The sequence below is a fragment of the Scyliorhinus canicula genome, chromosome 1 (assembly GCF_902713615.1).
Source record: "Scyliorhinus canicula chromosome 1, sScyCan1.1, whole genome shotgun sequence".
NCBI lineage: Eukaryota > Metazoa > Chordata > Chondrichthyes > Carcharhiniformes > Scyliorhinidae > Scyliorhinus > Scyliorhinus canicula.
In genome coordinates this window covers 69,458,082-69,477,963 of record NC_052146.1, presented here as the reverse complement: position 1 = coordinate 69,477,963, position 19,882 = coordinate 69,458,082, and the positions used below count along the sequence as shown (strand labels likewise).

Below are 19,882 nucleotides of genomic sequence, written 5' to 3'. Positions count from 1 at the left end.
AAAGCGTTTTGCTATTTATACCTTAGGTTGAGATTTTTCACCTGGCCATAAACTAGTTTCGATACGTGCAGAATGCTAATTAGCCTTTTGCAGACTGCTTGTCCTGGCTAAGACTGTTTTCTCCCTACAGTCTTAGCAGTTCTCCATTTTGTTAGCCCAGTGTCCATCTTAGGTGGCTACACCATTCGTCCTGCGGTTCGACCTATCTAGAATTCAGTTAAAATCTCCTCCCATGATCAACTGGTACATGGCCAAACCTGGGATCGCTGTCAGCAACCCCTTCATAAAACCCACATCATCCCAATTTGGGGCATACACATTTACCAACACTACCGGTGCTCCTTCCAATACCCCACTCACAATCACATATCTCCCACCTGGATCCCTCAACTGCTTCGCACTCACAAATCCCATTTATTTGCCCATTAAAATCACCACTCCCCTCGATTTCAAATCAAACCCCGAGTGAAAAACCTGCCCGACTCACCCCTTCCTTAACCTAACTTGTCCTTCACAATGAGGTGCGTCTCCTGCAGAAAAACCAGTCCCGCTTTCAAGCTCCTGAGGTGCGTGAACACCCGTAACCTTTTAACTGGCCCATGTAATCCCCGTACGTTCCACGTTACCAGCCTTACAGTAGGATTATGCCTCCAATCCCCTCGACCGTCCATCATCTTGCCGACTTAACTCCCACCCTATACCTAGCTCATCCCAGATAGGCCCCTCTGCCGCCCTGACCATGTAATTTCTCACCCCCTGCCATGTTGCAACAACCTTGCGCCCCTCCCCCTCCCCAACAGGCCCCCTTTCCCCCTCCCCTCGGCACACGGCCACCCCTTTTGAGGCATTCTCCCACATCACCTCACCTCCGTTCACCAGCGTAAATTACTAGCACAGCTGCCCCAGTCCAAATGCACCTCCCAATGATCTCCCCTTCCATCCCACCCCCACTCCTCAGCTTAAGGAGGAAGATTCCCTGCTGACCTTACCCTCCTCCCCCAACCAAACACGGACTTCTGAACTCCAGGTAGTCTTCTCCAAAAGCAAAAAACAGGTGTTAAACACAACCAGTCCCATACAACAGGAGGAGGCGATGGGAACATCCATCCCCACATAAACTCTTCACCCCTACGACCCCTTACAATCTCAACATTAAACAGCAAACCCATCCCCCAAAACAGACGAAAATCCCCCAATCCCTACCCCCACTTCAAACATGCTCCCAACTATTACAATGTGCCAGCACCCCAGTTCCCAAGCATTATCCGCTCAGTTCTTCTCCAGTTTATGCTCCTTAATGAAGTCTCCTTGGGTGTTGAAATAAATCCCCCGGTCTCTGAACATCACCGATAATTTCGCCGGGTAGAGCACCCCAAACCTGACCTGCCACTGGTACAGCACCGTCTTGGCCTTGTTGAAGCTTGCCCATCGCTTTGCCAACTCGGCTCTGACGTCCTGATAAATTCAGATGCTATTCCCCTCCCAGTCACAGATACGGTTCTCCGTGGCCCATCGTAGAATCTTCTCTTTTTCCACAAATTTGTGAAGTTTCATGATCACCGCCCATGGTGGTTCCCCAGCTCTAGGCTTCTGCTTCAGGGACCTATGCCCTCGATCCACTTCAGGAGCCTCATGTAGCTCCCCTTCTGCTGCCAGCCCTTCAGCACCTTTGAGATGTACCTCGTGGCCTCACACCTTCCACTCCTTCAGGCAGGCCCACAATTTGCAGGTTCTGTCTTTTTGAGGCATTCTCCTGCTCCTCCAACTTTGCCCTCAACATTTTACACAGGTCCCCTAGGAGCCTCACCTTCGCCTCCAGAGCCACCACATGATCGCTGTAGTTTGATATCTCTCCTTTGATCTCCCGAATCTGTGAATTTTTCACCTCCAAACACCTCTCCACCCGTTCCAGAGAACTCCTCAGGGGTGCCACAGCTCCTACGATGGCCTTTGAGTGATCCTCACACCTTTCCTTTCTTTGCCGGCAGAATTCATCTTTAATAAACGCCATCAGCTCCTCCATCTGTGGCCTTCCAGCTTGCATCAGCCCTTCCCGCACCTGCATGTTTACAGTGGCTGCTGCAGCAAAGGCTCCCTCAAACGTTTCATGCAAATCTCTCACTGTTTTGTGCTGGGCCTGATAGCCAACAGACATACCACTCTCGGGGGAAACTACTCCTCCAACATTCACATCTGCCTTTTCATCAAAATTCCACCAGTATCGGGTAAAAAGAGTTATTTTCTGTGCCTTTAAGCAGGAGCTGCCCTGTGTGTGACCACTCACTCTGTGGTCATATCCGAAAATCCCCATATCCTATATAAGTTGTTATTGAATCCTCCTCCATCACTCTGTGTGCTATTTCAATCTAGATCATATAACCTCTCGATGGATTATTTTATCCTCTCTCTTCAGTTTATTACCATAAATTACTTTAATTCTGTGATCTGGAGCCTTTTACCCCAGGAAATAGTTTCTGCTCATTTACACAACTAAAACACTTGCAAGAAGTCCTCCATCAAATGCTAAACCAGGCCTGCTCTGAAGAGAACATGCTTAGTTTCTCACGTCGCTGTTTGTTTTTCGCTGAATAACCCCGTTTCAAATGAATTAGTAGTCATGGGCCACCGTCTAAATTAAACTCATATCTAATATTTGCAATTTTATGATACTGCATGCAGATTGTTTAAATAATGCTTTTTAAATGACAGATACTCAGCTACAGAAGTCAGCGAGATGGCAGTGTTTGCTTCTCATTGTCTGTTCTTCGAAGGAGTGGGCAGAGAGAAGAGCATAGAGAGAGCAAGGCACGGAGGGAGAGAAACATGGAGTGAACAAACACAGAGATAGAAGGTGCATGGCGAGAGAAGAGCATGGAGAGAATAAGAACCAGGAGAGAACAAGAAATGTTAGTTCAAGACAAAAATATCAGAAATATCAAATAGTTTGTATGAATAATTATGGTGAATACGAAGTCAAATGTCTTTAAGTTGTTAATATTCTGGTTAAAATTTATATATTTAACGGCGGGATGTTCTTTCTACTGATGAGATATCGGATAAGGTATTTATTTCACATTTCTGCTGATCCTGTGTATGTGATGCAACATTGCCACCTATTGGGGCAGCAACATATAACACAGAGGTATTATGGCCACCTGCTGGTCATGTAACATACAACACAGAGGTGATGTGGCCACCTGCTGGTTCTGTAATATATGACACAGAGGTGATGTGGCCACCTGCTGGTCATGTAACATATAACACAGAGGTGTTATGGACGCCTACTGATGCAGTAACATATGGCACAGGCAGGATATGGCCCCCTTAGAGCCAACCGGTTTGAAGTAAATCAGCTGCTGTTGTACTGAATTGTTGGATTCAGCTTTGTGTGCTGTCTGTTGAGGTCTAAACACATACCTGACCAATGGATAATCTGCACGTAAGCAGTCGGCTGACAGAAAACGAAGAGTATGCATAAATGGGTCCTTTTTCTGATTGTCTAGGTGTGAGGAGTAGAGTCCCCCAGGGTTCTGTGCTGGGGCCTCAACGTGTTACAAATTATATAATTGACTTAAATGAGGGGAGTGAGGACATAGTAGCTAAATTTATAGATGACACACAGATAGGTAGGAAAGTAGATTATGAAGAGGACATAAGGAGGTTACAGACGGCATAGATAGGTTGAGTGGGCAAACATTTGGCACATGGAGTATAATGTGGGAAAATGTGAAGTTGTTCAATTTGGGAGGAAGATTTAAAAAGTAGATTATTACTTAAGTGGAAAACAGCTGCAGAATTCTGGGCTGTAGAAGGATCTAGGCGTTCTCGTGCATGTGCCACAAAAAACTTCTGCAGGTACAGCAAGGAAGTAAGAAGGTGAATTGAATTCCACCTTTTGTTATGAGAAGAATTGAACATACAAGTAAGGAAGTAATGCTTCACAATACCAGTGTATTGGTGAAAGTCCATCTTGAACACTGTGTGCAGTTGTGATCTCCTTATTGAAGGAAGAATGTAAATGCATTGGAGAAAGTTCAACGGAGGTTTCCTAGATTGATACATAGATTGAGCAGGTTGTCTTCTGAGGAAAGGATGGACACCCTTATCTTGTTTCCACTGGAATTTAGAAACGTGAGGGGTGACTTGATTGAAGTATATAAGATCCTGAATAGCCTTGACAAGGTAGATATGGAAATGATATTTCCTCCTGTGGGTGAGACCAGAACTAGGGGGCACAGTTTTAAAATTAGAGGTGGCCCCTTTAGGACAGATGTGAGGAGAATGTGTTTTCTCTCAGAACGTTTGGAACTCTCTGCCTCAGAAGGTGGTAGAGGCGGGGTCATTGAATATTTTTAAGAGGAAAGCAGATATACGCAGATATATTCTTGCTCAGTAAGGGAATCTAAGGTTACTGGGAGCAGATGGGAATTTAAAAGTAGAAACAAAGTGATCAGCCATGATCTTATCAAATAGCGGAATAGATTCGAGGGATTGAATTACCTACTTCTGCTCCTATTTTTTATGTTCGTATAAATCTTGCGTCTACCATCAAGAGTGTTATCATTAGTTGGTAAAGATAAGTCAGATAACCCTTATGGTTTCTCGGCTCTGGTTTACTAAAGAAAAAAATTGACAGATGAGATACTGTCATCACCTTGACATAATGGCACGATCACTGGAATTGTGGAATGGGAATATCCTCTGGGGTTCCACCACTGCACCGCAGCTTTTGCAGCTATTGCCTGTTTAGTGCCAAGATCTAAAATCAATTTCACCCTGTAGTTTAGATGAGTTTCTTCTAAGAGTCCGCCTGAGTTGTGCGAAGGCGGTGGCTAGTTGCACTGTCACTGGACTGGTCATCCAGAGACCCAAGATAATACACTGGGGGGTTTGAATCCCACCACGGCAAACGGTAACATTTGAATTCGATTTTAAAAATCTGTAATTTAAGGTTTTATGATGATGGTCCTAAAAAGCCATCGGGTGCATTGATGCTATTTAAGGAAGGATATCTGCCACCAACGTTCTTGTCTGGCTTACATGTGACTCCAGATCCACATAATAGTGGTTGACTCTTAAAAGCCCTCTGAAAATGGGCAAGTTATTCAGTTCAAGGGAAATTAAGGGTGGACCTGCCAACTACGCCCGCATCCCATGAATGAATTATAGTGGAGTGGGAAGACCTCGAGGAAATTGCTGGTGGTAGATGCAGAACTATTTCTTGCAACGGGTAATTGCATACACATTGGAGTAGTCAGTAGTATGAATCCAATGCAAGGTGTGTGCAGGATAATAGAATGTTCCGTTTAACAAATAATGCTAGAATCATCAAGGTACAACATCATATTGAATGGACACGGGCTAAGGATGAAGGAGTGCTTCGTTTGGTCAATTTACTCTTACATATTTTCACCAGATGTTTCATCAATACCTTCACTCTCCATTTCAAGAATTATGACGGCAGATGTAGGGCCCGGAGCATCCTGGAGAGGCAGCGGGAAATATGCAGGGACATGGCGATTGCGGTCGGATCGTGATCGTGGATCGGTAGCCCAGAGGCCTGGATTACTAATTTAAAATACATGGTTTCAAATCCCACCTGCGGAATCCCATTCAATAAACTTGAATGCTAAAGAAAATCTACCTCAGTAATGGTGAAAGTGAAGCCATTTGACTTTCATTAAAATCCTTCACTAATGTCACTAAGGAATGGAAATGTGCTATCCTTAGCTGGTCTGGCCTTTCTGTCACCCCAGACCCCAAACAGTCTAACTGTCTGTTAGTTTCCTTCTGAAATGGGCCAGTAATCCTTTCATTTACAACAAACCATCAGAAAACAGTTTAATACGAATACACGCAACATCGACACAGACACTGGGCACACAACAAAGACTCACACAGGCCCCTCCACCTTAAAACATCCTCTTCAGTAATTCGAGCCAAAGTTAAAGGGCTGCCTCACAAATAGACATCCAACTGACTGGCATATTCAATCTCACAAAATAAGGCATTACAGACAAAATCTCAGACTCCTCCATCGCTATTATTGGGTGCACCTTGTCCCGCCGGCAGGCCAGGCCCACCAGACTTGGTCTCACAATGTCACAGGGATATATCGAGACGGAGTGACCCTGGGAGCCCTTGACAGTGACAACGGGCCCTGCGAATTCTCGTCGTTGTTTACGACCTGCAGGTGATGAAACAATCTTCATGCATCAAGCGCTGAGGATAACAAGGGTTCAGAACGCAATCTGGATGGGGTATTTAATTGACCAAAAGTCACTCGGAAGTGCCTCGACTGACCGAGCTGGCCGTGTCCTGAAGTGTATAGTTGCCAGATTGGGTTTATGCCAGCTGGCTTGAGAACTAAAATGAAGCAAAACCTGTGCGATCTAGTCCTCGCAATTTTTTTTTCAAAAAATATACTTTATTCATAAAATCTATAATAAACATTACAGAACATTTTGAATTGTCTTGACTGTACATTCCCATCAAAGTTACACATTCCCTTGACTTTCTTCCATTCAATTGGGATGACATTACACACATATATCCCTCTTTACATTACAATTCTTTCTTAAATGTTTACATTGTCATGTTTCTTTTACATTGGAGTTTTAATGACCCAGACCGAGGGGTTTTACACTGTTACCCACCCCTCGGTGTACATTTGCTGGTAAGACCTTACACAGTGGCCTTTCCCCATTGCGCCTTGGGGGCAGCTGCCCCAAGCTTGAGTGCATCCCTCAGCAGGTAGTCCTGGACCTTGGAATGTGCCAGTCTGCAACACTTGGTCGAGGACAATTCTTTGCACTGGAAGATCAGCAGGTTACAGGCAGACCAAAGAGCGTCTTTCACTGTATTGATGACCTTCCAGGAGCAGTTGATGTTTGTTTCGCTGTGTGTCCCCGGAAACAGTCGGTAGAGCAGAGTCCTGTGTCACAGAGCTGCTCGGGATGAACCTTGACAAATATCACTGCATTTCTCTCCAGACCTTCTTTGCAAAGGCACATTCCACAAGGAGGTGGGTGACCATTTAATTTCCCCCACAGCCACTCTGAGGGCAGCGTGCTGAGCCTTCGGGTGTACATGAAGAATCTGGCAGAATAACAGGCCACCTTCAAAGAAATAGCACTGAAGACAAGCCAAGGTGTATTCCCTTGAAGGGGAAATAAATCTAGAGCCCCCTGGATGACAAGATAGAAAGAGGTGAGATGAAAATGAAGAACTGCACATATGACAAATGGCTGGTAGAAAATACAGTGGAGCATCAGGCTGAATATAGAAGAACCAGAGGGGAGGTGAAGAAACTAATAATAAAAGTAAGGTGGGAGCATAAAATGAGACTGGAAGCTTACATAGCATTGAATGTCAAGGCCTTATACAAGCATGTAAATAATAGAAGGGTGGAAAAGGAAAATGATTAGAGATTTTTTTAATGAGTCTTGTACATGGAGACAGGGAAAACAGTGGAGATATTCAATGATTACTTTGCATTTGTCTTCCGAAAAGGAAGATGATGCTACCCAGACTGAGGTGAGAGAAGAGGTAATTGGTTCATTCAACGAACTTACAATTGAGAAAGTGCAAGAAAGGAACCTTTACTAAAATTGATACCAGCACTGTGTGAGTTGCATCCAATGATACAGAGAGAGAGGTGAGAATAGAAATTGCTGAAGCACTGTTGATAATCTTGCAAACTTCCTTAGACAGAAGGGTGATGCCGAGGACTGGAGAATTGTGAATGCTAACCCTTGTTCAAAAATGCAACGACAGACCAGCCAGTTTGACTTCATTGGTAGAGAGACATCTGGAAACTAATTCGGGACAAAATCAATAGTCGCATAGACAAGTTCTTAAGGAATGTCAACATGGGTTCATTAAGGGGAAATCATGTTTAACTAACTTGCTGCAGTTTCAGTGAGGAGGTACCAGGGAACGTTGATAAAGGCAATGCTGTTATTATGACGTATGTGGATTTTCAAAAACATTTGATACATTGCCACACAACAGACCTGTGAGCAAAATTGCAGCTCATGGAATAAACGTGAAACTAGAAATTTGGGCAAGAAATTGGCTGAGTGACAGGAACAGTTTTCTTGGATTGGAGGAACATTTGTATTGAAGTTCCCCACCGGTCAGTATTGGGATCCTTGCTCTTCTTGGTATATATGAATGGCATAGACTCTGTAGTGTAGGGCATGGTTTCAAAATTTGTTGATGATACGAAGATTGAAAGCATTGTGAACTGTGTTGAGGATAGTCTTCAGCTTGAAAGGACATATACATATTGGTGAATTGAGCAGTCAAATGGCAGGTGAGGTTCAATGCAGAGAAGTGTGAGGTGATTCATTTTGGCAGAAAGAATATGGAATGATAGTATAAAATAAAGGGAGAAACTCTAAAGAAAGTTCAGGAACAAAGTGACATTGGTATATTTGTGCATAAGTCATTGAAGGTGGCATGGCATGTTCGGAGAGTAGTTATTAAAGCATTTTGTATCCTATGATTTATTAATGGAGGAATTAAGTAAAAGAGTAAGGAAGTAATGTTGAACTTGTTTAGGACACTATTTAGGCAATATCTGGAGTACAGCATCCAGTTCTGGATGTTATACTTGTGAAGGCGAGACAAGAGGCATGTGAAGGCATTGGAGAGAGTACATTGGAGATTCAGCAGAATGATTTCAGGGATAAAGAACTGTAGCTCTGAGGATAGACTGGAGAGAATGTGGCTGTTTTCCTTTGAGAAAAGAGGCTGAGAGGAACCTCAAGATCCTGAAGGGTATGGGCATGGTAAATAGTGAGAAACTGTTCTCACTCAAAAGAACATCAGGAACTACAAGACATAGATTCAAAATAATGGGCAAAAGGTTTAGAAGTGATGTCAAGAAAAAGCAAGCTATCCCACAGAGTGCTTGGAGTCTGGAATGAACTTCCTGAGAGGGTGGTAGTGAAAGCTTTGATTGAGGTATTTAAAAACTAACTGGATTGCTATCTGGACATAAAGAATGTACAAGGCTATAGAGATAAGGCAGATAGAATGCTTTTAAGAGCTAGTGAGACACTATGGGCAAATTACCTCCTTGTGCACTGTTAAGATTCTACGATTTTGCCATTCTGTAACCTGCTGAGTATTATCAGAATTTGCTGTTTTTATTCCAAGCACTCGATATGCCTTCTTTAACACCCTATGTAACTGTACAGCTACATTCAGGGACCTGGGCAAGCACCCCAAGGTCCCTCAGTTACTCTACATTTCTCAGTATCCTAACATTTATTATGTATTGCTTTGCCTTTTTAGCCTCCACAAATGAAGATTTATTCTGTCTCGCTGATCTTTTTCAAAAAATCTTCCCACTATATACCTTATACTTCATTCAAAACTTCTTGCAACCTTCTCTTCTCAAAATAAGCAGTCCCAATTTCCCCAACCTAACTACGTACCTAAAGTTCCTTATACGTGGAACCATTCTCATGGCTCTTTCAGTACTCCCTCTAATGCCTGCATTTCTTTCCCAAAATGTGGTGTCCAGAACTGGATGTAGTACACCACTTGATACTGAACCAGAATTTTATATAACTTGAAAGTAACCACCTTGCTCTTGTACTCTGTATCCTATTATTAAACCCAAGCATATTGTATGCTTTATTAACCATTTGTGTTATGCCACCTTTAATGACGTATGCACATATGGACCCAGAAACCACTGCTTCTGCTTGCCCTTTAGAGTTGTATTCTTTATTTTATGCTGTCTCTCCATGTTGCTCTTACTAGAATCAAACACCTCACATTTCTCTGCATTAAAGTTAGAATTGCACGGACCAGAGGGCAATCTTCTCTATGAAAGCCCATGTCAGTGGAAGCGAAGGTAACTTCCCAGAGGAAGCCTTAGAGCCTGAAAGTTCTAGTTGGAGACAAATATTAGAAGATCCAAACCAACCATTGATTTCAAGAATGCCGACTAAATGACTGCCACCTCAGTAGCAAGATTTCATCTCAGCCCTTTTAATCCCTGTTACTCTTGAACCTTTCCTTCCACTCACCATGTGTCTTTCTTGTGTGTGTCTGGGTGGAGGGTGGGACGGGTTTGTGGAATAGTTAGAATAGTAGACCATTGTTCTATTATTTCCATTGCATGTTTATCTCTTATCTTATTATAGAAAACAGTTTTTTAATGTTTTACTTGCAAATCCTGTAAGTCACAGGAGCAGTCAAAGAACTCAGGAAAATATATGAATTATTGGTTCATTCACTTATGTTGGGACTTCACTGACTGTGGGGTTGGAATTGAGCATGGATTAGTCCAGGGTGGCGTAACGGTATATTAACACCAATATAGGATTGGCTAACTAATAAAAGACAGAGAGTTGGGGTAAGAGAAGAATTTTCAGGATGGCAGCAGTGAGTAGTGTAGTGCCACAGGGATCAGTGCTGGGACCACAATTATTTACAATCTATATCAATAGCTTGGATGAGGAAAGTGAATGCACTAATGCCACATTTGTGGATGACACAAAAATAAGTGGAAAGGCAAGTAGAGAGGATGACACAAAGAGTCGACGGAGGGATGTGGACAGGTGAATGAGTGGGCAGAAACTTGGCAAATGCAGGATAGTGTAGGAAAATGTGAAGTTATGCACTTTGTTTGGAAGAATAGTGGAGCTGAATATTACTTCAGTGCATACGTCACAAAATCTAGCATGCAAATTCAGAAGTTAATAGTGAAGGCAAATGGAATATTAGTCATTATTCCAAAGGGAAAAGAGTATAGAAATTGGGGAGTCTTTAGAAAACTATACAAGGCACTATTTGGACCACCTGGAATACTGTGAACAGTTATCATCCGCTTATCTAAGGAGAGATATACTGGCATTGGAGGCAGTCAGCAAAAGGTCCAGCCAGTTGATCCCGGGTATGGAGGGATTTCCTGATGAGGCGAGGTTGAGAAGGTTGGGAATGTACTCATTAGAGTTTGGAAGAATGAGTTGTGATCTTTTTTTTAAAAATAGGATTCTCCAGGGGCTTGACAGGGTAGATGCTGAGAGGTTGTTTCTCGGTGTGGGAGAGTCCAGGACAAGATGGCATAACCTCAGAGTAAGGGATCACCCATTTAAGACAGAGATGAGGACAACTTTCTTCTCTCAGAACGTAGTGAGTCTGCGGAATTCTTTGCTACAGAGAACTGCAGAGACTGGGTCATTCAGCATGTTCAGGGCTTTATAAAAAAAATCATCAGGGGAATTAGGGGTTGTGGACATAAGGCAAGAAAGTGAAGTTGGGAGTTAGCATGTCAAATTGGTCATGATCTCATTAAATGGTGGAGCAGACTCGATGGGCCGAATTGCCTATTTCTCCTCTTACATCTTATGGTCTACTCTCTGTTTTTTGTCACTCAGTCAATTCCATATCCATGTTGCTACCCTCCCTTTTATTCAGTGAGCTATAACTTTGCCTGTAAGTCATTTGAGCAGCACTTTATCATGTGCCTTTTTGGTGTCCATGGGCATTACATCAGGAGCATCACCCTCCTGAACGCTCTTTTGTTGTCTCTTCAAAAAAACTCCAGCAAATTAGTTTAAAACGATTTTGCTTCAGAAATCTATGCCAACTGCTCTTCATTGACTCACATTTGCCCAAGTAACAATTAAATGTATTACAAAATGCTGTCTTTTGACGGTTCCCACCAACAAAGTTAAACTGCCTGGTCTTGAGTGTTGACCTTATCTTTAGATCCTTTTATGAACAAGGGTGTAACCTTTGTAATTCTCCAGTCCTCTGACCACTCCTGGATCTAAGGAATTCTGAAAATTTATGGCCAGTGCCTCCACAATTTGCACTCTCGCTTCTCTGAGTATCCTTGCAAGTATCTCATCTGGTTCTGGTGTCTTTTTAACTTTCAGTACAGATAGCCAGTCCAATACCTCCTCCTTCTCAGTTTTTAACCCTCCACATATCAAAATCACCTCCTCTTTCGCCATGACCTGGGCAGCATCTTTATCCTTGGTACAACCAGATGTAAGAAATAATTTAATACCTCAGTTGGGTGCTCTGCCTCCATTCCTTAATCCCGTGTTGATCTCTACTCCTCTTTACCACCCTTTCACTATTGATATGCCTATAGATAACGTTGTGATTCCCTTTAAGCACGATCTTCATTGTGATTATCACCCACTCCCAGATGAAGCATTAAATTGTCAAATCAAATACAACCAGTATGCCACTTGACCTGAGTTATAAAATAGGCTCTATCACACATTGTTTCCTGGGCTTTTTGGGGATCAGAGGCAGATATGACTTTGGTTTAACACCTCGTCCAAAAACAGTGCAATGTTCCTTCGGTAAAATACTGGGAAAATGGCTGAACAATTATCCGGAGTAGGGTGAGAACAAAACCTGTGAAAGAAGTCCTTAGTAAGTGTGTGGGAGCGTACACACAATGAGCATTGGACAGTCAGATGGTTCACAGACTGATAGGACCTGATCTGGAAGACGGGCTGATTTAGCCAAATTTAGTTTTGAAAAATTGATTGTGAAACGCCAGATTCCATCTATTTCTTTGCAGAGCAATTGGGCGAGTGGGCCATGACTGTGCCGTGGTATACAATACCTTACGTAACAGTCCCTATGCAATTCAACATTTTCTTTATTGTTACCGTTCCTTGTGCTGATGAGTTGAGCATTCTAACCAACGGGCCTCCAAAAAAGCTTCTGCTTTCCACAGATTGTCTTTCGTTATCTTGGGTAATTCCATCTTCACTTTACGAAATGAGCAGAACCTCTTGCCCTTAAAACATTTTTTCATTCATTCTGTATCTATGACCTCGAGGACATGCACATTCCGAATCATCAAATCCTTTGTACTGTGAATTTTGCACTGTTTCATTATAATCAATTCAACTAAAATTTTAAGAATTACGTCGCTTTGTTCTGGATTCTACCATGTAATTCATTATTAGAATCACCCAAATCAGGTAAATAATTTGTTTCCTCATGTCCACCCACTGATGTCCATAATTATCTCAATTCTTGCCATAGCTAAGCCCTCTTCATGTTGATAACTGTTCACGGAACCTTCTCCGAGACCATTGCAATCTTCTTAGCATGAATCAACCAAACTGAAAGCAATGCTCCTGTGATCAACACGTTAATAACAGCAGTAATATATTCTTACCTTCACATTCTTTATCTATTGTAGAAGACAATCAGCACTATGTTAACTTTTGTCTGGTAATTTAATGACATGGTGGCTTTTAATCACATATTTATTTGGACCCTGAATCCGTTGTTTGTGAATCTGTATATTTCTATTGAGACTATATTTTGATCAGCTATTTTCCGATCCAATATATTTGATCTCGCACTGTTATACTTAATAAGCATCTGCCATGGTTCCACTCAACTCCATTCTTTTGAAAAATGCTTCATAAATTATTCTGGACTGGCTGGATATCATCTGTAAATTTGATTTTAGTTCTATGTTTAAAGACATGTAATTTTAATCGGATGGGAAATATGAGCCTCAATTGATTAATTAACAAAGTAAAGTTCTCTTATATAGTTAACTCAGAAGGATTTTGATGGGCATTCGTATTGCTGAAAAAATATATGTTGTCAAAACATTTCCTCTTGCATTCATCAGGTCAATCTCAATTAACCTGTGCATGCTCCTTGGCAATGTCTCTGCCAGTCAGAGTCGGCTTGCCAACAAATTAGCACTCCCTTTTCTTGCAGTATGCAATTGTTGTTTCCACTGAAAGTAGTATTTGTATGCTTGTCCCGATGAGTGCCAGATGAAAAGCTTCGACAAAGTGCCTTGTTTCAGCAATACTCAAGTTCTGCACGACCAAGTGACTATACATGGATAAACAATATTTCTCTATTTAGAAATTAGTGACAAGAGACATCCAGTTAAAATTGTTGCTAAAAATCTAAAGACAGAGGTTAGGATAAAGCCATTTGTGAAAATGGTTACTGGAATATGTATTGCTTCATCACTGACCATAGTTCAAAGGAAGATTATTGCTCTCTTTGAGAAAATTGAACATGTGCTTATTGAGGGAAATACCCTGAATGTGGAATAAAATAACAATTTGATCTGCTGGTCAATTGCTCGAACAAAGAGTGAATGTCGCTGTAAATCTCTGCATGAATGCAAAAAATTATCTTTAGCAAAGTTGTGAATAGGCAATGGGGAATCAGTTTGAAAGCAATGCATTGGAAATTCAGAATTAGCAACAAGATGGTTCCTTCGCATAAAAAATAGTCAATGCATGATAGATTTGCAGACATAACAGTTGTGATGATAATTCTGGAACCACATAAAAACCAATTGGAGCAGAGCAATGTAAAACTCAAGAGTGTTTATGAATGAAAGAAACAAGACAGCTTAAAATTGTCTTCAATCCCAAAGAAGTATCATACGGGACTCCAAACATTAACTCTGCTTCTTTCTCCATAGATGCTGCCAGACCCGCTGAGTTTTTTCAGCACAGTTTTTATTTAAAATTGCCTTCAAGGTCAATGTAGAGAATGCTCAAAAGCCTGATTCCTGGTTTCTGAAAAGAGCTATTGAGAAATGCTAGAACAATTCAGACTCAGCAAAGCTAAAATGAGGACATTATTTATATTTATGTAAGAAACTTGCATGAAAAATTCAAATACAGTACTAATTCAAGTTAAACCATCATTGAAAAGCAAGGGGTAAGTGAGAGGCTTGTATGGCTACCTGGAGCTTTTGGTTAGGCAAAGAAAACCATTATCAGTAATGAACTACTGGCTAATGAAGTTCAGATCTATGGAATTAATCAAAAGTCATTTTGAGGTGATGGTGGTAAAATTTGTATGAAAGAATTGGCTAGACTGATACAGTGGCCTCCCTCAGCTTTATTCAATTTTGTGAGAAAACATGAAAACTGGGGAGAGGAGAGGCTGGAACTACAATGTAAGTTGCAGGTACTTGGCCCACAGTCTTGTATGGCTTGGCATCACAAGTGCTCATCTAAATACTTCTTAAATGTAGTGAGAGTCTCTGCCTCCACCACCTTCTGAGGTCCAGAGTCCCAAAACCCTCTGGGTGAAACAATATTCCCTCATATCCCCTCAAAATCTCCTGCCCCTCACCTTAAATCTATGCCCCCTGGTCATTGATCCCTCCACCTGGAGGGAAGATTTCTTCCTTTCTACTATATCTATGTCCCACATAGGTTCATGCATTTCAATCATACCCGTGCCCCCCCCCCCCCCCCCCCCCCACGCATTCAATCTCCTTTGCTACAAGGAAAACGACCCCAGTCTATCCAGTCTCTCTTCATAACTAAAATTCTCCAGCCCAGTCAATATCCTGGTAAATCTCCTCTGTACACTTTCCAGTGTTATCACATCCCTCCTATAATGTGGATTCCAGAACTGCACACTAGCTGTAGCCTAACCAACATTTTATACATGACATCACTGCTCTTAAACTCTATGGCTCAGCTAATAAAGGCACATATACCATATGCCTTCGTAACAACCTTATCCACCTGCTCTGCGAACTTAAGGGACCAGTGTACATGCACACCAAGGTTCTTTTGACTCTTGGTGCTTCCCTGGGTCCTGCCGTTCATCATAGAGTAAAAGGAGTGACCGATAGAAGTGATACAGCACAGAAGGGGACCATTCAGCCCAACTTGTCCATGCAGCTCCAAAGATACCCAGATGCCCTTTCCTGCACAAGGTCCATGGCCCTGCCGCTTGCCGCATTTAAGGTGCAGATCCAAGTACTTTTTCAAAGAGTTTAGGGTCTCTGCTACTACCACCAACTCAGGCAGTGAAGTCCAGACACCCATAACTTCTGCATAAAAATGTTCTTCCTCGTGACCCTCTTTCTGCCACTTTGCTTGAATCTATGATCCCTGGTTTTTGAAACCTCTGCCAGGGGCAACAGGTTCCTCCTGTCTATTCTATCTCTATCCCTCACAATTGTGAATACCTCAATCATGTCACCCCTCAGCTTTCTCTGTTCCAATGCAAAGAAACTCCCAACCTCTCCAATCTCTCTTCATAGCTACAATTCTCCAGCCCAGGCAACATTTTAGTAAATCTTCTCTGCACTCTTTCCAGAGCAATTAAATCCTTCCCGCAATGTGGTGCCCAGAACTGCACACAATACTGCAGTTGTGTCCTCACCAGAGTCTTTCACAGTTCCATCATTATACCTCTCCTTTTATATTCTATACTTCTGCCAATGAAGGAGGGTATTCCATGTGCCTTCTTTACAATCTTATCTCCCTGCACTGCTGTGCCTAGGGACCTGTGCACTTGCACACCAAGATCATGTATTCCCTTGCTTTGTTTTCCCTGCCCAAGTGCATCACTCATACTTATCCAGATTAAATTCCATTTGCCACTGGTCAGCTCATCTGACGAGCCCATCTATATTCTCCTGTACTCTTAGGCTATCCTCCTCACTATTTACCACCTCAACAATGTTTGGATCATCCGTGAACTTACTATTCAATCCTCCTACATTCAATTCTAAGTTATTTATATAAACCACAAACATCAAGGGCCCCAAATGTGATCCCTGCGAGACCCCACTGGACACAGGCTTCCAGTAAGAAAAACACCCCTCGACCAACTCCCTCTGCTTCACAACATTCAGCCAATTCTGGAACCAATTTACCAAATTCCCTTGAATCCATTCACTATCAGTCCCCTCAAGCGGCTTGTCAAAAGCCTTACGGAAGACCAAGTAGACTACGGCAAATGCATTGCCCTCATCTACACAGCTGGTCACTCTTCGAAAAATTCAATCAATCTGGTCAGACACAACTTCCCCTTAACACAACTATGCTGACTGTTCTTGATTAATCCCTGTATCTCCAAATGCAGATTAATTATGTCTATCAGAATTCCTTCAAATAGTTTCCCCACCACTGAGTTTAGACTGACTGACATTTGGTTTCCTGGTTTATCCCTTCTTCCCTTCTGAAATAAAGTTATGACATTGGCTATCCTCCAGCACCCCAGCACCACTCCTGTGGCTGGAAAGGAATTGAATATTTTTGCTAGAGCCCCTGCTATTTCCTCCCTTGCCTCACTCGACAGCCTGGGATATATTTCGTCACTGTCTGTGTGGAGTCTGCACGTCCTCCCCGTGTGTGCGTGGGTTTCCTCCGGGTGCTCCGGTTTCCTCCCACAGTCCAAAGATGTGCAGGTTAGGTGGATTGGCCATGCTAAAATTGCCCGTAGTGTAATGTTAATGGGGGGATTGTTGGGATACGGGTTACGTGGGTTTAAGTAGGGTGATCATTGCTCGGCACAACATCGAGGGCTGAAGGGCCTGTTCTGTGCTGTACTGTTCTATGTTCTATGTGTCTCACTGTTCTGTCACGGATTTGTCTAAATGTGTCTGCTCCCAGCCCCTTCTGGAGGGGGGGGGGAGGGAGGGGAGGGGAGGGGGGGAGGGGAGGGGAGGGGGGAGGGGAGAGGGGGGAGGGGGGGGGGAGGGGGGAGAGGGGGGAGGGGGGAGGGGAGGGGAGGGGGGAGGGGAGGGGGGGGGAGGGGAGGGGAGGGGGGAGGGGAGGGGAGGGGGGAGGGGAGGGGAGGGGAGGGGAGGGGAGGGGGGAGGGGAGGGGGGGGGAGGGGAGGGGGGGGAGGGGAGGGGAGGGGGGGGGGAGGGGGGGGGAGGGGGGGGAGGGGGGGGGGGGGAGGGGAGGGGAGGGGGGGGGGGGAGGGGAGGGGAGGGGGGGGGGGAGGGGAGGGGGGGGGAGGGGAGGGGAGGGGGAGGGGGGGAGGGGAGGGGGAGGGGGGGAGGGGAGGGGGAGGGGAGGGGAGGGGGAGGGGAGGAGGGGAGGGGGGGGGAGGGGGGGGAGGGGGGGGGAGGGGAGGGGAGGGGGGGAGGGGAGGGGAGGGGGAGAGGGGGGAGAGGGGGAGGGGAGGGGAGGGGGAGGGGAGGAGGGGAGGGGGGGGGAGGGGGGAGGAGGGGAGGGGAGGGGGGGGGAGGGGAGGGGAGGGGGAGAGGGGGGGAGGGGGGGAGGGGGAGAGGGGGGGAGGGGAGGGGAGGGGGGAGGGGGGGAGGGGGGAGGGGGAGGGGAGGGGAGGGGGAGGGGAGGAGGGGAGGGGGGGGGGAGGGGGGGGAGGGGAGGGGAGGGGGGGAGGGGGGGAGGGGGGAGGGGGAGGGGGGGGGGGGAGGGGGAGGGGGAGGGGGAGGGGGGGGGGGAGGGGGAGGGGGGGGAGGGGGGAGGGGAGGGGAGGGGGGAGGGGGGGAGGGGGGAGGGGGGGAGGGGAGGGGGGGAGGGGAGGGGGGGAGGGGAGGGGAGGGGGGGAGGGGGGAGGGGAGGGGGGGAGGGGGGAGGGGAGGGGGGGAGGGGGGAGGGGAGGGGGAGGGGGGAGGGGGGAGGGGGGAGGGGAGGGGGGGGGAGGGGGGAGGGGAGGGGAGGGGAGGGGGAGGGGGGGGGAGGGGGGGAGGGGGGAGGGGAGGGGGGGGAGGGGGGAGGGGAGGGGGGGGAGGGGGGAGGGGGGGGAGGGGGGAGGGGGGGGAGGGGGGGGGAGGGGGGGGGAGGGGGGGGGGAGGGGGGGGAGGGGGGGGGAGGGGGGGGAGGGGGGAGGGGGGGGAGGGGGGGGAGGGGGGAGGGGGGGGGAGGGGGGAGGGGGGGGGAGGGGGAGGGGGAGGGGGAGGGAGGGGAGGGGGGGAGGGGGGAGGGGAGGGGGAGGGGGGGAGGGGGGGAGGGGAGGGGGGGAGGGGGGCAGTTAAACGTCAACCACCTGGCTGTAGGTTTGGAGTCACATATAGGCCAGACCAGACCAGTACTAAACCAGCCCCTTAAGGGGGGGGGCAGTTAAGCATCAACCACCTGGCTGTAGGTTTGGAGTCACATATAGGCCAGACCAGGTAAGGCCGAAGATTTCCTTCCCAAAAGGCATTGCAAATTCTATGATTCTATGACATTAGTGAGCCAGATGGGTTCTTAGGACAATCGACAATAGTTTTTTTTTTAAATTTAGATTATCCAATTATTTTTTCCAATTAAGGGGCAATTTAGCATGGCCAATACACCTACTCTGCACATTTTTGGGTTGTGGGGGCGAAACCCACGCAGACACGGGGAGAATGTGCAAACTCCACACGGACAGTGACCCAGAGCCGGGATCGAACCTGGGACCTCAGCGCCGTGAGGCGGTTGTGCTAACCACTAGGCCACCGTGCTGCCCCCAATCGACAATAGTTGATGGTCATCATTAGACTTTTAATTGCAGATTTTTATTGAATTCAAATTTCACCATATGCAGTGGCGGAATTTGAATCTCGGTCTCCAGAGCATTACCGTGGGCCTCTAGTTTAATACTCCAGTGAAAATACCACTATGCCACCACCTCCCCATATTGTTGGATGGCAGGACAGGTTGAGAGTGCAGGTCAAAAAGCACAGGGGACCATGGGCCTTGTAAACAAAGGCATAAAGTAAAGCACCAAGGAACCTATGGTGCAATTTTATAAAACATTTGTAATAATAATCTTTATTAGTGTCACAAGTAGGCTTACATTAACACTGCAATGAAGTTACTGTAAAAATCCCCTAGTTGCCACACTCTGTTCAGGTACACAGAGGGAGAATTCAGAATGTCCAATTCACCTAGCAAACATGACTTTCGGGACTTGTGGGAGGAAACCGGAGCACCCAGACGAAACCCATGCAGACATGGGAAGAACGTGCAGACCCTGCACAGACGTGACCCAAGCCGGGAATCGAACCTGGGACCCTGGCGCTGTGAAGCAACAGTGCTAACCATTGTGCTACTGTGCCGCCCGTAGTTACATCTTAACTGCAATATTATGGCCAATTCTGAGCACGCAATTCATGAAGGATAGGAAACCATTCGGATCTGGTGCAGATAAT

At 45.5% G+C, this 19,882-nt stretch overlaps 1 protein-coding gene across 1 annotated transcript in view; it reads right to left on the bottom strand.

Moving 5' to 3' along the window:
* The window catches only part of LOC119964608 (basic proline-rich protein-like), a gene marked incomplete at its 5' end in the record, with an annotated part of 67,159 nt that extends 48,441 nt beyond the window's left edge, over positions 1–18,718 (bottom strand). Inside the window, one exon of the mRNA XM_038794752.1 lies at positions 17,415–18,718. Within this exon, the coding sequence (XP_038650680.1) occupies positions 17,415–18,718 (1,304 nt within the window). The remainder of the gene's footprint in view (positions 1–17,414) is intronic.
* Between the last annotated feature and the right edge of the window lie 1,164 nt (positions 18,719–19,882).